The 17,499-nt window shown below is 39.2% G+C and overlaps 2 protein-coding genes across 2 annotated transcripts in view; both read left to right on the top strand.

Moving 5' to 3' along the window:
• Positions 1–9,576, top strand: part of LOC137992834 (RNA-binding protein 39-like) — a 23,374-nt gene extending 13,798 nt beyond the window's left edge. Inside the window, exons 7-16 of the mRNA XM_068838373.1 lie at positions 912–950; positions 4,737–4,799; positions 5,458–5,586; positions 5,963–6,089; positions 6,182–6,274; positions 6,543–7,017; positions 7,488–7,608; positions 7,716–7,821; positions 8,671–8,749; positions 9,179–9,576. Of these exons, the coding sequence (XP_068694474.1) occupies positions 912–950; positions 4,737–4,799; positions 5,458–5,586; positions 5,963–6,089; positions 6,182–6,274; positions 6,543–7,017; positions 7,488–7,608; positions 7,716–7,821; positions 8,671–8,749; positions 9,179–9,279 (1,333 nt within the window). The 3' untranslated portion in view covers positions 9,280–9,576. The remainder of the gene's footprint in view (positions 1–911; positions 951–4,736; positions 4,800–5,457; positions 5,587–5,962; positions 6,090–6,181; positions 6,275–6,542; positions 7,018–7,487; positions 7,609–7,715; positions 7,822–8,670; positions 8,750–9,178) is intronic.
• A 1,294-nt stretch (positions 9,577–10,870) lies between these two features.
• LOC137992844 (neuropeptide FF receptor 2-like) lies at positions 10,871–12,032 on the top strand. The gene has a single exon (XM_068838382.1). The coding sequence runs from the start codon at positions 10,932–10,934 to the stop codon at positions 11,910–11,912; it is 981 nt and encodes a 326-aa protein (XP_068694483.1). The 5' UTR covers positions 10,871–10,931; the 3' UTR covers positions 11,913–12,032.
• The last annotated feature ends 5,467 nt before the right edge of the window (positions 12,033–17,499 follow it).

Raw genomic sequence — 17,499 nt, 5'->3', positions numbered from 1 at the left:
AAGCTTCAAAAAGTCTTTGAAATGCATCAAGCTGTTCACGATTAAATGCAACCGACGGTATAGCAATTTTCATCATCTCAAGTCACGCACACCACGCATTTGACAAAAATAACTATTTATCAACGTAGCTTTGCCTGGTAAAAGATTGCTGGAAATTTCACTCCTATTCAGTACTTTAAGTATTTCTGATGACGCGTTCACTTGCTACTCAAGGGAATGGTTATTAATGGTTATGACAGAAAAAAATATTGAACTAATTAGTGGCAGCGAAGTGCCAAACAAATTACGCCATCATTTTTCTTTTTCTACGTTTATATTTCTGGTGGGTATAATTAATATTGGCTGTTGCTTCGCAAAAGTTTTAATGTAAGTTGTGGCAAATTGCTCTTTATTAATCAAACAAAATCAAATTCTCTCAGATGCAGAATTTTAATGTTCAATTGAATTTGTTACTTGTAAACAAAGCGCTATTGGTTGTGTTCACAATGTGTTTAGCTTTGTTACAACGCGTGAAACGTTGTCCTTTGTTTTTAACGTTTTGTGCAGAATTTGTATCAAACGTTGGAAAAAGTTGCCAACGCGTTGAGAAACACTTTTCATCCATTCTTGAACATTTTGTTGATCATGAATTGTCAACGTTTTTACAATGGACTGAATAACATTACAAATGCGTTGCGAACCATTATCAACGTGTTGTAATGCATCACCAACGCATTTAAAATGCATTGAAAATGCATTACAACGCTATTTTTGTTAAGCCCGGTTTTCCCAAATAGGGTCACATTTTTTTTACCTTATCCTCTGTGTATTTTAGTCATAAGGCATGGAAAAAACAAAATTGCTTTCCCTGTAAACTAATACATGTAATGCCAAGCTCTTTAATCTTTCTAATTTTTTTGGTACTGTTTCAGATATCGCAGACGGAGAAGCCGTTCAGGAAGCCGTGATAGGTAATAGATGATCCAATCCCACCCTCTCCTTACTATGTTTTGTTGGAAGTTTCTTGTCTGAAGTTCAATACCTCTTAAAAAGTCAGTATTCTAAGTGGAAATTATTGTACATCTCTCATGTTTTATGTTATCCGTTTAGTGTAAAGACGGAATAAACTATGCAAGATGCATGATCTGCCTGGGACAAACTTGGGCAAATATTTTTTCTGTGTCAGCTAAATTCATCTAGTAAAGCGATAGGTGCAAGACAATGCATCTGGGCAAAATAATCAGTTTGGTGCATCTTCGAAGGACTCAAGTGTGTAGTTTATCAAGATGCATTATGTGTCTGGTGCTCATCTTTATACCAGACGAACTTAACAGACAAAGAAAAAAATATTGTTCAAGTTTGTCCCAGATTAGCTCATTCACTCCTGGGGGCTCCCTATTGAATTGACGAGTAAAATTGTCTGACGTTAGACTGAGTTAAAATTAATACTAAGTATGGCTGGTTCAGGCTGGCTTGGAAGTCAAAGGGTTAAGTATGCGTCTCAAGTACAAAAACAACCAGTGACTATTATAGATGGCTAACAGAGCACAACTAGTGAAGAATTTAAAAGAAAACCACTGCAATACTGCCTAAACGTGCAATACTGCCTAAACGAATCAACCAATTTACAATGCAATTATTGCATTGTCACCTTGTGGCAACAATCCCCTTGGTACTCCTATGGCAGGATGCTTATTCACTTTGGCAAGAGCAGAGTCAGGCACCCAGGATTTGTAGCTGTATGATTTATTTGAAAGTTTCAATTTAAATGACAAAACTGAAGGCATAGCTCCAGAAAATATGACAGAAAAACCAGCAATAGTTGTCTGATGACAAAAACAACTGTTCCCTGGCATGGAACATCTACAGCTGTAGCGTCACTTATGATAAAACCTGAACCTTTCTACTGTACAGCATGTGCCTGACCCCACTTAACTCAAATTTATTTTCCCCAAAATTATCACTCAAGTATGAGATGGCTTACATGTACTTGTCATGCGCGTAACAAAGATACTGAAGCATGCAATGTAATTGGTGTCTATTTTATACTTGAGATTCAATTTAAAGTACCAATAAAAAGTATAAACAATATTTTGATCTATGAGTAAATTACACCACTGAGTTACTTACAGTATGTGGAAAGATGATCGACAAAACAGACACTTAAATTTCGAGAACACAAAAAGTCATTATTGCTTCAAAGCACACTCTAACAAGGCCTAAAAGTTAAATGTGAGACAGGTTAAGAATAAAGCAAACAATACGGACGAATTCATTCAAACATAATTTTGCCGTCACACATTATTTTCGTGGACAGATTTTACATTGTAGTTCAAATCGCTTTAACGGAATTGAATATGGCGTTGCTGGTCAATGACTCTGACGATGAGGAACCTTTTTTCGGGTTTACAAGAGAAGAACAGGACAGGTTTTGTTGAGAATGGGGAGAGGAAGAGTCTGTGGTCGAAACCTTATCAGATGAAATGGACGACAGTCAAGATGGGGAAGAGCAAGATTCAGATGAGCTGCGGTGGAATGAAAGTTTTGATGATGTAGAAGTACAATGTTTCAGACAACAGGTTGGACCCACAAGAAGACTGCCTCAAAGTGCCTCTGTTTTGGACTATTTTCTTGTATTGTTTACACCAGCCCTTCTTGAAACTATCACTGACAATACCAACAGGTATGCGATTGAAACTGATCTCGACCATGAAGAAATGCGGGGGGATTTTGCACCTACCTTCGTAGCTGAAATGAGAGCATTGCTGGGTGTGGTCATTTTGATGAGGATCATCAAACACCCGAACGTTTCGCTGTATTGGTCAAAGGATGAACAGTTTTATGAGCCAGCCATAGCGAAAGTTTTTTCTTGACGACAGATTTCTTGAGTTGTTAAAATATTTTCATGAGTCGGATCCAAGAACACCGCCATGCTTCCAGTGTCTGTCTTGTTCTAAAACCATAGAAGCATTTTCAAAGACTGTCAATAGCGCGATTGTGTGAGCAGGCATGATTTTGCTATCTTTAAGCCTTTAACTGCTGTTAGTGTTCTTTTTTTTACTGGTGTTAAATGGTGTGCTCGTTTCACCAATGTAGTATCACTAACAATTGGCACATGGAATTTTGGACACAACATTATTTTTTCTGTGAATCCTGCGAAGGTCAAGACTTTGGGGCCAGGAACTGTTGTTGTAGGGTGACCAGTGGTTTATTTATAACTGTAACGTCATGTTTTTTGGGGATGCGTGTCAAAGATTCGGTTACACCTTTGATGTAAGGAAGAGAAGCGAAGGACTTCCCGGGCTCAGTTGATTCAACCATCTTGAAAAATATTCCAACAAGTTGTTTTGGGGATACAGTAGTAGTAGTGGTAGTAGACACTGTCTTCAACAGGATGACGGCATCACTCAAAATACTCTGAAAAGGGCTCGAAAGTTGAAGTAGTCACCTCTGTAAATACAATTCAAAAGGTTGTGAACAGCTGACATAATCTTTCCACCAATGGCCTTGAATGCTGTGTGACAGCATAGAAATACAACTACTACTACTACCACTTCTACTATAATAATACTCCTAATACTATTACAACAACTACTACGAAGTACTCTAATAATAATGTTTCTTATTAATAAGAGCAACAACAACAACAGTAATAATAATAATAATCTTTGGGATCTAGACGTCGTGACATGGAAATCAAACATTGTAACAAAGAACCCTGTGAGATCACATTATGTCATAATAGACCTTTTTAGCTTGTACGTTTTGTTTTCCCATTTCAGACCAAGTGATGTTCTTAAGGGAATTTTCCTTTCCTGTTCCCTAGAATAACATCGCATGGTCTGAAATGGGGAAAAAAAAAGGTACAAGCTTAAAAGGTCTAAAACGCTGTGCAGAAGGAGGTGGAAAAGGTCAACAACTATTTTGAGGTTAAGGTGAAGGACACAGGTGTTAACCTCTATCCAAGGTTAAAATCATACCAATAGTAATAATTATTATTGTAATCAGAGGATTCGGCTCAGTTCTAGTGGTTGTGTCTTAAGGTCAAGTGGGCATCGACTGCAACGTCATTGTTCTCCAGAAATCTACTTTGCTGGGAACAGGACACATCCTAAAGGAAAATGATTGCTGCACGCGAGGTTCTTGTAGTGACTTGACAGTTAGTACAAATACTGGAAATCCAGTATTACCGTGTGAAAGATCGAATTCTTGGATGTATTGTGGCTTGCCCAAGTGGCTTTTTTTTTTTACAGGTGCTGCGCACCAATGTTGGGCTTTGTTTTTGTGATATCTTGCTCTATAGTTACTTGCAATGATTATGTCAACAACACAGCAGAAACGACCAGCACGTGCGATTCGAGAAACCCCGTATGTCATCTCAATGCGCATGATTCCCTGACCACGGCTGACCAGCATTGGCTTGATTTTAACTTAGCCTAAATTACATTTAGCCACATTTAAAGGACTTTCAAATACATAAATTAGCTCATTCAAATTGCAAATAATGGTCTTTTTTATTTATAGCGGTTAGCTGATGAAGAGCATAGCTACAGTTATAGGGCTGATTTGAGTCAAATTCTTGTTTGTGCAGCAAGCTGAAGTTGATTGTCATATTGAAAACTGTTTTCCCCCCATCCTTGTTTCAATGTGGCATTATTTTGACAACCAACACAACTGCTGCGTACCTCCTAAATTTGGAATTGCATTTCATAGTGATTGGGTCGTAAGTACATGTAATTATCTTAATGGCTTTGCAGGAAGCGTAGGCAGCGCAGCAGCAGTGGAAGCAGAAGCCGTTCAAAAAGTCCAAATCGTAGAAGGTTAGTTTCAGTTAACCTCTGTTATGCTAGTCAGTCACTGCTGGTAATTTTTTGTTAGGGTACCATTTCAGTATATTGTTAAGAATTTTCTTTTTTATTACCACGTTTCTGTTTTTTCTCTGCTGTCAATCGTTGTAGCAAAATGGGTTACATATAGTGGTTTACATTCAGCTGTGATTGGCTGGCTGATTTCAGTGCACTCTGTTTTGTTTTTGAACTGCCTAATGAGATACTGGTAGCCCCAATTACATCTGCGTTGCTTACTTAGGAATTATTTTGCTGCTGTTTCAATGCAGATGTACAGGAAAACAATACGAGCAGGGTATTGCTTGCTATAATTATTATTGATATTGTGCAAAACTGATTTTGGTTAGAACTAAGTTTTAAGTTTATAGTCTGCTGTAAGGGCCAAGAAGTCAACCCTGGTTGATCATTTTCTACTTAGTTTGCCATTTTACCTAATAACAGATTTCAAAATGTTACCATAACCCTTCAAAAAGATGCTTTTGGATTAAAATTGCCATTTAAGTGCATTATGTTAAAGGCTGCGACTCTAGTGCCATTTGAGTGAAGCTCTGACACACATGCTCTCACATGCAGTCCAGTAATCTACAGTTATGCCTAAGCTTATTGTAGGTACATTGTATCTATCTTGCAGTACTGGTCGCAGAGCCTCCAGAAATGAAAAGCGCAACGAAAGTCGCAGTCCAAGCCCTGCAAGACAACGAAGAAATGAGACTGAGGCAAAGGAAGGCAGTGCAAGCCCAGCTGATCAACATTTGGAAAGGTTTGTGTCTTTATTGGAGCACTGTTTATCAGACTAAAATTGTTTTTTCATGATTAGTACGCTAATTTGTGTCTCAGCAACGTGTCACGTGTTTGGATTATGCATGATTATACTTCAATAAAGAGAAGTTGGGCCAAGGGTAGAAATTTCTTCAGGGCGTATGAACCTTTAAGCATACAGTATCTGGGAATTAGACCCATCACTGATGAATGAATGAAGGTCTTGTCCATATCAGGACCTCCTGTTGGTGGTACATTGTATGTTCGCTGTAGGTAGGTAACACATTGCGTGGAATTTGTATGCAGATCATACCAATGAAGCTTTTTCAGTGTTGAACAACTTTGCCCTTAAACCTTTTTTTTTTTTTTTTTTGCAGAAGGGAATTGAAACCTGCAGAAGATATAACACCAGAAGAAAGGGATGCTCGAACAGCATTCTGCATGCAGCTTGCCAGGAATATCAGACCAAGAGACTTGGAGGAATTCTTTTCAAAAGTGGGACAGGTGAGTCATCAATGTAATGTCCAGTTGGTAAACATTTTTCAATGCAAGGTTCCTGTAAAGAATCTGTGGGTCTATTATTTTGCTTTTTTTAGGTAGCAGATGTGCGAATCATATCAGATCGCAATTCAAGACGTTCTAAAGGAATTGCGTACGTTGAGTTCACAGACAGATCTGCTGTTCCTTTGGTAAGTGTTGCTTTTTCCTTGGACAACAACAGTTTACAGTTTCTCACAATTTCAATGCATGTTTATTTTGAGGGCTTGAAATTTTTTAAAAATCCATTATAACATTGAAAATGTACCCAGCTTATTGCGTGTTAAATTGCCTTAATCAAACGTAGAAGAAAACTGTCTAGATGTCCAGAAATAGAAACTATAACCCTGGGTTAAGTTTCTATTCTATTTTTTTAACAAATTATGTGTTGAATGTCATTGTTTGCCTCTGGTTTTATAGGCAATTAATTTGTCTGGTCATAAGCTTTTGGGTGCTCCAATTATGGTAATGCCCACCCAAGCTGAAAAGAACAGAGCGGCTGCAGAGGCTGAAAGACTAAAGAATCCTCCTGGGCCTACAAGACTGTATGTAGGGTCACTGCATTTCAACATCACCGAGCAAATGATCAAGGCGATATTTGAACCATTTGGGACTGTGGAAAGTGTGCAACTGATATATGACTCTGAAACTGGAAGATCAAAAGGCTATGGCTTTCTTCAGTTCAAAGAGGCAGAAGCTGCTCGCCAAGCCATGGATCAGATGAATGGGTTTGAACTGGCAGGTAGACCCATGAAGGTTGGCCCAGTAACTGAGAGAGGAGATTCGTCTTCATATTCATTTCTAGATGATGAGGAGTATGAGAAAGGTGGGGTGGAATTGAACTCGACAGCCAGGGCTGCTCTCATGGCCAAGTTGTCCCAGGGACATTCAGCAGGTTTGTTGATGTGTTGAGGTTATTAATTCAGATCTACATATATTCCAGACAATATTGAATGTTGGATTGTTTCTTGTTTTTTTATTTTTAACGAAATTGTGGACTTGCCTGAAAACAAGCACCTAGGCACTGCTGTAGTTTGACAGGCTTGACATCAAATTGCAACCTGTGCATGCTCTGTCTCTCATTAGAATAATGACAGTGTTCAAGTTGTTTTAATGCTGCTTCTGGGAATTTGATTATGAAAGATTTCACTGGAGAGCAAAAGCTTGACATTTCTGAAGCAAGTTTGGGAATGTACGAATTTACAAATGGTCATGAAATATTGGCCTTAAATGGTATTTCTCTGATATTTGCATTCTTGCATGGTGCAGCTTGATCTTCCAATTATTGTTTGTGTGACCATTTTTTGCTATAGTCGTCGCAAAAAAATCCCAGCTAACTGCATAATTATATTGTTGTATTAACAGGGCTGTCGGTTCCTGGTGTCCCAGCACCAGCAGTTGGTGTCCAGCAAGCGATGGCAGCACCAGTTGCAATTCCCCTTCCCACACCTTGTATAATGCTGCTAAATATGTTTGATCCAACAAAGTAAGTGGACAGTTTCGTTTCATTGGTCTGAGGCATATGAATCACGTTTAGTACACGAACAGAGTATGATACAAGGGTAACCAATAATTCTTCTTATTTTTTCGTAGGGAAAAAGACGTCGATTGGGATGCGGATATCCGGGATGATGTATTAGAAGAGTGCACTAAATATGGCCATGTTTATCACGTTCATGTGGACAAAGGGTCAAATCAGGTCTGTATTGAAACGCTATATACATTTGTGTGTTACTAAGTTCGGTTTGAGGGCTAGATTAGGTCAAAGGTAATGTGCGTTGGAGGGCTGGCTTTCACTTCGACTCAATCTTAATCACAAGCAACGTACGCAAACTGAGAGCCTGTCTTTTTTGGGACGGAAGACGCTAGTCAAAGACTTGCGTATGTTGCCCGTGCTTGTTTTCATCAGAGGGGACAGTTTTTGAGTGGATGTAGGGGTTGTTAACCCATTGACTTCTTAACCGTCCCCACCGAGGAGTAAAATTGTCTGGCGTTAAATAGAAGTCTCAAGTCTCACTCCTAGGAGTCAGTGGGTTAAAGGGGACATTGTTTTTGAGTAGATGTAGAGGGTTGTTAACAGATACCATGTTGCTTTGTCCGACGCTTTTATATAAAACCTTTAACTTGTGCAAATTCCCGCAGAATTTAGTTCAGCATCAGAATACTTCTAATAATCATGTAATCAATCAGTGCGCCTGTGAGTGAATTGGTCAATTTAACGATGGTACCGTAACTCAAAGTAGTAAAAACAGCTAATTCTTTGATTGCACTCACGTGATAAGACGGCCATGTCGGTGCCAAAACAATAGAAAAATTTAGCGTAAGTTTTGCATAATCATAGAGTCAAATTCCCAAAAGACTTTTTTGGCTATTGTGCTTTCCACCAACATGGCCGGCGTGACGTCAGGTGCTATCAAAGAATCAGTCTTCTTTGGCTTAGTAAAAGTGCAGTGCTTCAAATTAGGGGGAAAAATTGCAGCACATCTTTAGTTGTCCTTTGAAAATGATTTTTTGAAATATTGATCACTTTAATTTTGTTGATATTCAGGGCGTTGTTTATGTTAAGTGTAGCAACGCTGAAGTAGCAGCAAGTGCATCAAAAGCCCTTCATGGCAGGTGGTTTGCTGGTGAGTTTGTTTATGGTTCCGTTGTCAATACCACCACCCCCCCCCCCCCCCCTTCCCTTCCCTTTCCGCTCGAGTATTCCCTAGTCATCAGGAATAAGCACTTAGTACACATATGCCATTTATTTTGATACATTTGTTGGAATAACACGTTTTGGCAATTTCGTTCCCACTGGGATAATTGTAACCTGAACCGATATTTATTTCTTTGTTTCCACAAGTTGCCATTAATTTTTAATGGTATGGGTAGAGCATCGGGTTTGTAATTGAATTTCTGTTGTGGGCAGTTGTATTTTGTCCGAGTATTCCCAAATCACCATCTATAAATTTATGGCTGTTGGTTTTAATTGTGGTGTCTTGTGGTCATTAAACTCATCAGAAAATGCTTATGTACCATTAATAACTATTCTTCCTGTCTCTGTAATCTTCCAGGGAAACAAATCATCGCAAGAGCTGTACCCCTGGCAAATTACCATTCCATGTTTCCTCAGGCAGTCACCATGATGAAGCCATTGCAGCCGTCATCGTTTTGAACTCTTCTTCTGTTTGTTGAGAAGGAAGTGTTTAGTGACATTTTTATTAATTTCCTGCATCGATTGTAAATAGCTTTAAATCAGAAGGAGACAGCACTCTCGAAGTTAGTGCGGCACACCTTTCGTGGAGCGAGCACTTTGGGGCTAATTTAATAGTAAATCATTCGGTTGATGGATAGCAACTCCCTAATTCCCAGTTTTTAGTTGTCTTCGTTATATCTTTTCATTTGTCTTTGAGATGAATAATAGTTGTAACTATGTTTTGCAACGATCAATGAAATTATTGGTGAGCTTAAACATCTGGGTACATTCTCCATGGTGTTTCCTTGTTTTCTGAGAGGGGTTTTATTTCTCCGTGTGCACTGACATCCCCCATCCTTCCCGCAATTGAAAAGTGAGTTTCAAGTTATTCGCGCAAAATATGTGCAAAGTTCCTTGCCTTGCGATTCGCGAAATCTGTTCGAGAAAGCTTCAGGATTTCGAGAAACGCATGCATATGCATGTAATCAAAATCGACTCGCACCTTATTACATCTGGCCGTGGCGCTGTTTTCTGTGATATTACATTGAACGTGCCAGGGGTGCTTTTGGCCCGATGTCATGAGCTTCGCCGTTAAATTCATTACCCGAGACTGCAACAAAAGGTGATTTGCACAGTCATCTATTCTATTCCTAGGGCGATGCAAATTTCTTCATATGCACTCAGTCGCGTATTATAAAGTTATTAAAAATGAAAACTGGACGACCAGTGAAACTGGCTTGAATGACCATTCGTTATCCAACCTTGGTGGATGCAATGTAAGCCCGCGTTTATTCGTGGTTGGTTTGTAGCATAACGAAAAAAAAAAAAGCTTCTTTTGAAGTTCTTGACGGTGCACAAACTCTCCACCTAATGTATATCTTCTAACATGCTAATTGCGTTCGTGACTAAAGCGGTTTGAAGATTGGTTGGCAACGACTTGAAAAATTAAAAGTGAGCAGATAAGCTCTCTTGCAGCTGGAAAACGAAGTGGATGAAAATTCTTATTTCTGTAGTAAATACACCAAAAGGGTTTCGAATGGATTTTGTTTCTGTCAGCAGCAAATGGCACAACTCTACCTTTTCAGTGAGTCGTGGGTATTACTGCGCGTCATACAGTCCCTAAAATTATTCGTAATATTTGGAAGCTGTGGTGGTTTCTGTAATGAAGCGAAGTGAAGAACAATTATTGTCATTTTGGTGGCAGCGGTGTATTTTGGAATTAATGGTTCATTTTTTAGGAAGTTAATTTAAAATTCAGTCCAGTTTTAATTACGTTCCGACAGTGGATCGAATCACGAAATGCATAGTTCGGTAGGTTTCTGATCAGTTGGCTAAAAAGCCGCTTTCTTTTGCCGTATGGTAACTTATAATTCTATGCCAATAAAGAAATATAAACATCAAACACAATCGGACCTCAAATATTTTTTAAGATACCATTCTGATTGTTATCCTCGTCTCCAAACCATATCAATTAGGCGTCCGTCCGTTTTCCTGTCCAAAAAACTCGTTAGGTATTCTTAGTTTTCAAGACACCTGTCCGTCTGAGAAGGCATTTAAGCAGCACACAAGCTTTCAGAGTGGATAAAATTGTTGAAATATCCTTGTGAAAGGGAGCCCTTTCTCACATCGAAATGAACGTTACTGCCTTAGTGATATCAAACATATCGCATAGAGAGGATTGCTTACTATCTGATGATCAAGAGGTCGTCGATACACTGAAGTACTTACTTTTTAGCGTAATCTTTCTAACAAGCCTTTGCGGAAACGGTTTTGTATGTTGGGTTGTATGGAGGCGCCTTCATATTCGGACAGTGATGAATTACTTCTTGCTAAATCTAGCCGTAGATGATCTGGCTTTTACCGTGATATGCATACCATTTGACTTGCCTGTCCAACTCAACCAGTGCATATGGCCTTATTTCAAAGCGTTTTGCAAGGTGTTGTTTCCAATGCAAACAATTTGCGCTCTCGTATCGGCGTTTACCTTAACAGCAATCGGTATCAGCCGGTACAGAGCCATTGTCCATCCAATGAAAACTCAGTTGGGACTCGCTGCGTCGAAGAGATTCATTTTGTGTATCTGGATCATATCGTTTGTCCTTGTGATACCCTACGCACTGGTGCTCGAAGTGGACCCCACGACAGAGCAATGCTCCGAGGTTTGGCCGGAACCTCGCCACACGAATAGCGCTGTGTACTCTTATTTCATGTTTATCGCTGGGTTTGCATTGCCTCTTACGGTTTTGTTATGCTCTTACCTTAAAATTTCTTGCGAACTCCGTAAAAACGCCACACCAAACGCAAACTGTGTTTTGCAAGCCGACCATGCCCGCGAGGCGGAAAAGGTGTTGAAATTGTCGATCGCTGTAACAGTGGTCTTCGCCATTTGCACGTTGCCAAACCATGTTGTATGGTTGGCGCTAGATTTCGACGGAATCAATTGCGCGCAATGCAATACATGGCTCACTGTGGCCAACACTTTAGTATTTGCCAACAGCGCGGCTAATCCGGTGGTGTTTGTAATCTTTAACGAAAATTACCGCAACGAGATCAGGAGTATTTTAAAACGCAAAAGAAAGAGGCATCAAAGAGAAAGGGAGGAACAGTTGTAAAATCCCTTCAATTTTTATAGGGGAAACTTTTCAAGTGGGCGTGTGAATTTTTTTTCTTGAGTTGTAAGCATGGCATTGTTGGGGTTGCAGTCAACACATATGTTACGAAGAGACGAAGAAACGGGAAAATAATCGACGAAAGTGTGTCCTTTCATCAAACTACTCACTAGCTTTGTTTGCGTTTTGCAACAGAATGGTTCATTAAATGATGTTTGGTTTAAATCAAGACAGCTAATGTCTTGAAAGTGCCTCGGCTGTACAATTTTCTGCTTGCTGATTATCACAGTCGACGCCGGAAGTCGAGGTTCAAATTAAAACAAACTAGTCTTGACGGTCGACATAATATTTTAGAAAATCAAAATTTCAAGGAAAGCGATTATTTGCAATATAGCACCGGATTGTGTAAAAAAAATTTGAAAGCTTCCGCTTTTGTGCTCCCTCTTAACTGCAACGTATCAGTCACGATGCAGAGTATGCATCCACTGATAGTAACACAACGAAGAAATAAAAGTGGTCATACAGACGGTGTCTCTAAGAAACCGACAGTGGCAATGGGAACTGTAATTCCGTCTTTGCAAGACTTACTTGCCCATGGGATTTGTTATTGATAAGGAAAAAAAATGATTGTGTTGGTTCGAGTTGCTTGAGAATTAAATGGGCCATCCTTTGAGAATATTTTCGAATACCCTCACTACTGGACACAAGTCACAAAAGGAAACCTATTTAACTTAAAGTTTTCCCGGTAGAGATTTACCAGTATGCTTACCGATATTAAAATGGCTTATGTTTTTTGGGTGTCAATTTTGGATTATCTGAAGAGAGTGTAGTGTAACATGAAGTGCTAGATTTCTATCCCATATGAACCATGTGAGCGTTAACCCTACTGATGGAACTGGGCCCACACAAGGACAGAGAGAAACTCTGACCATGGTGGGAAATGGCCGTTACCATGGCAACATCATATCTAATGACAGGCAGATATCTTGCTATTTTTGGCCTAAATTCCTTAATATTTACACTTTACTTTGGTGAATTGTTTTTATTCTTTGCCACATTATAAAAATGATATTGCCTGACATTTTGAAGTGGTAAAAAGTCAAGGTCGTTCAGACGGTTTAGCCAGTACTGTGTAATTTGTCATTTTTCGAAATATATTCTATTCAGGCGCTTAGCGTCCTATACGCATATACGCACGTGCGTACTTGAAGTGACCAGAAAATTTTGAAAGTTTTAGCTATTGTTTCTATTCTTAACATTTTCCTTGTACGCAACCAAGATTTCGTGATGAAAGCACCATTTTGATTAAATTCTCAAAACTAAAACAAAAGCTGTACCATGTTCTAACTTAGTTTTGCATTGTACCTTTTTTTTGCACTAACAATGCAGTGTTGTTTGGCCAGCGTGCAACAAAAAGGCGAGGTTGCAAAGGAGCGACGTTCCAAGAACGTTCGTGACAAAGGAGCGACGTTCCGAGAACGTTCCTGACAATTCCAGTCATGCTAGCACAGATAGATAGATAGATAGATATACCTTTATTTAAACACGATAATGTTTAAAGCTGCAAGCTTATGGGGTCGTGTGTTTACAAATAAGATAAGATTCCCTTAAATTACATACTATTATACGCCTAAACTAAAAATCCCTATGGTGTAAGAGAGCTAAAACTAAATGGCAATTACGATTGTATATGTAAGATACATGTCGATTAAAAGTATACATAATCATGGTCACTAAAATCTGTAGTAGAAATTGACGTAGCATAAAAATTAAAATTTAAGAAACTTGCATTATCTTTCAACTTGGTTGACAAAGTTTTACAACTCGCGTTTACAATTGAATGATCGTTGGCCAAGGTGTTATTCCATAGAGCCGCACCTCTATATCTAATCGAAAAATGGACAAATCTTGAGTTGAAGCGAGGTACACAGGCAGAGTCAGGTGTCCTAGACGGATATTTCGATGTTCGTCTACAGATTATATTGTCACATAATGGCAAAGGCAGATTTTCCCAGTGAGCCTTGTGTATCAGTTTTACTAATGCAATCTTATATTTGTAGCAGAGTGGATGCCAATTCGCTATCTTTAAGGCCTCTGTATGCGGGGTGTCTGATCCTAAATTAAAAATTATCTTCGCGGCTGTACTGTGTAGCTTTTCTACTGAATTAAACAGTTCCTTATTACTACAGCATCCCCACAAAGGTAACCCATAGGTGACAGTCGGTAGAATTACAGTAAGATAAAATGCTTCTAAAACATTCTTAGGTAAGAATTTGCACCTCTTTAGCAAGGCTAACTTTATGGCAAAGCGCTTCTTTAGATCCATCAAGTGAGGTGTCCAGCTCAGCTTATTGTCTACCACAGTGCCAAGTAAGCGGGATTTGTTAACTTGATTAACGAAAGAATCGCCGATCCGGACTGGTGCAATAGGCCCGACAAAACTAGATCTAGATACTAAAAACGTCTCACACTTGACCGGGTGTGGTGTTAAGCGGTTATTTAGGCACCATGTATAAAGTTCTTCAAGTGCTTTGTTCAACTGAGCTACTGCTTGATCCACATTCTCTCCGATACTGTAAACAGTTGTATCATCGGCGTACATGAACAGTTCTCCCGATTTTACTGCTGATGGAAGATCGTTAGTAAAGAGCGTGAATAATGTTGGCCCTAAAACGGAGCCTTGTGGAATACCGCAGTTAACTGGAAGAAATTCCGATTTGGTTCCGTTAACGACTGTAAATTGGCGTCTGTCATATAAATAACTTTTTAACCAAGTTAGAAAGGGATCACAAATTCCAAAGTTCTGCTGTAATTTGGATATAAGAATTTCATGGTTGACGCTGTCGAAAGCTTTTTTGAAATCAATAAAAGCCAATGCAACAACATTGCCTTCATCCACTAACCGTCTCCAAGTTTCGGTAAACAACCAAAACAATGTTTTGTTTGCACCAAGTTTGCTCAAAATAAGGGCAAGACGCTTCATTCTTTGCTTGTATTCACACAACTATTTCGACAAGAAATAAAGAACGCAGTATTTTTCGCTCAGTTTACTTAGGGTTCTAGATCATATGTACTTGTGAGTACTTGAAAAAATGACCACGCTACGCGCCTGCTATTAGCACAAGCGCAATGATCAGATTTTCCCTTTTCCTTGTGGCTGCGCTTGTTTTCGTTGTGTGAAAAGGAAACACAGCATAAGCAAAGGGAAATTTGCTACGTGTAACCAAGTAAAGCACTCGTTCCAGATTCCCCACGTCTGAGCCTTTTAAAAAATAGCAGATGCCACTCTCAATTTTCGAATTCCCCATAATATACTTTGTTTGCCCCCCAAATTTAACATAAACCATTGTTTTCAAATGCTCTTGGGAATATGCAGTGTCCCCAAGAGCATTTGCTCTTGGGAATATGCAGTGTCCCCAAGAGCATTTGAAAACAATAGTTTATGCAAACTTTGGGGGAAAACAAAGTGTATTATGGGGAATTTGAAAATAGAGAATGGTTGATTTTGATGCTTGCTTGCGCGTGTGGTTGCATTTGCGTCAACGATTTTGTTAAATTCGTGATCACATTACTCTTCCTTGGATAATCAATTGTCACGTACTTCTATTTAAAGATCAAATAGAATAGACCTTTTTGCAGATACGGCAGCCATTTTGATTTCTATTATTTCAAATAGCTATTATGGGACGCCCAGGAGACAAATACATTTCAATTTGCCCTCCTGGGCATCCCATAATGTCTTTCGAAACAATAGAAATCAAAATGGCCGCCGTATCTGCAAAAAGGTCTATTCTTTTTTCCCTGTCAGAAGGTGTATTCAGAGTTCTAATGAAATTAGACGCATATGTTAACTTCGATCAAGTCATTTCTTGCTTAAAAATGCCTTTATTCCGTAGTTTCCATTCGGTTCGGGTCAAGTCGGTTCGGTTCAGTCTCTGCTAGGAACAAGAGGGGAAAAGTCTTTTCCTTCCCTCTTTATATCCTCTAAATTTGAGTTTCTAATTACACGTGCAAACATACATATGGGATATAGAGGTTTTGCACGGCAGCATGTTGCATAGCAGGAACAATGAAAATGTTTTGCATTTGAAAGAACATTTGTTTCCATAAGGAAAAATAATTCATTGTTGCTGCCATGCAACATGGCTGCCGAGCAAAATCGCTATTCACATGCACTGAGGTGTGAGCACGATCTAACGTAGAGGCACAACACTCGCTGGGGCATGAGCACGGCCTAACAGCATATCTGGGTGAACTCAGGCTTTCCTGATGGGGTGACCCTATTCGGTGGAATTGCGGAACACACAGAATATATGAAATTTTTTAAAACACGGAAAATATTGAATATTTTGAAACGCGGAATACACGGAATATTTTAAAACGAGGGATGGGAGGAACGTCTTTTAAAAAAGGAGATAAACGATACACTTTTTCCCCGTGAGTAGTCTGGGTAGGATAACAAGTCAGCGCCTTTGGTGGGCTCATTTGTTTAATATCCGCAGTTCAGTATATGATTTATTTCATATATCACTTCGTTCATTGATTCATTCCTCACGGGAACATTAGAGCCCACAAATGACCAGCTTCCAACGTCAGAGCTCAGTTGGTTAGACCATGGCACCATTATCGCAAGGTCACTGGTTCAAACCCTGTTGAAGTCCTGAAATTTTCAGGCTTCTCTACGCAGTTGCTAAAATTGTGTCCATAACTGCGAGGATCATAGCTTTACTTGATACTTGAATTAGGTTTTGTACTAAAGACTTTCAAAAAGGCACTGACTTAGTAAATCAGCCGGCAAAAGAAACGATAACATGTCTTACATTATGTTTTTAAGACAATTTAGACACTTACCATCGTCTTTGTAAAAAAAACTTCAATGTAGACGTCATCGTCTACATTTTTCCTTCTCTGAGTGTGGGAAAGTGCGCCTGCGATGTTTCGGCACAGTACGAGAGGCTAAAAACGGAAGCGGGGAAACATATCGCCCAGGGGTGAACTCTTCTCTGTAACACATTTTTGTATCTTTTGTTGCGAGGAAATGTAAAATTATCATCCGAAGTTTTGTTATCCTACCCAGACTACTCACGGGCAAAAAGTGTATCATATATATCCTTTTTTAAGACTTTCCTCTCATCCCTCGTTTTAGAACATTCCGTATATTCCGTCTTTCAAAATATTCAATATTTTCCGTGTTTTAGAAAATTCCATATATTCCGTATTATAGAATATTCCGTGTATTCCACCATTCCATCATTCCTCCAAATAGGGCCACCCTACCTGATGTCCTGGATCGTCAAATGAAAAACAAAGAAAAAGAAATATATTTATTATTGACATTATTTTGGTCAGAGTGATCACAGTGATACTTGTCATGTTCACCCATAAATGTTCCCAATTCACTCTTGATGTTCGCTCGTACAGAGTGATCTCTCTTAAAGTTCGCGGACCGACACTACCGTGAACGGTGTGTGCTTTTGTACGTGACACCTTAGACATTAGACACCTTATTCGAGCTTACAGTTCAACGACGCCATTTTCGTTCAATGCTACGTAAGTACGTTGGCTTAAACTTCGCGCCTGCGCTATAAAA

This window comes from Montipora foliosa, chromosome 1 (assembly GCF_036669935.1).
Source record: "Montipora foliosa isolate CH-2021 chromosome 1, ASM3666993v2, whole genome shotgun sequence".
NCBI classification, from domain to species: Eukaryota; Metazoa; Cnidaria; class Anthozoa; order Scleractinia; family Acroporidae; genus Montipora; species Montipora foliosa.
This window is presented reverse-complemented; position numbering and strand designations above follow the sequence as displayed.

Excerpts from the sequence above, each read along its gene's own strand:
- LOC137992844 (XM_068838382.1), top strand. The coding sequence starts at position 10,932 with ATGAACGTTACTGCCTTAGTGATATCAAACATATCGCATAGAGAGGAT.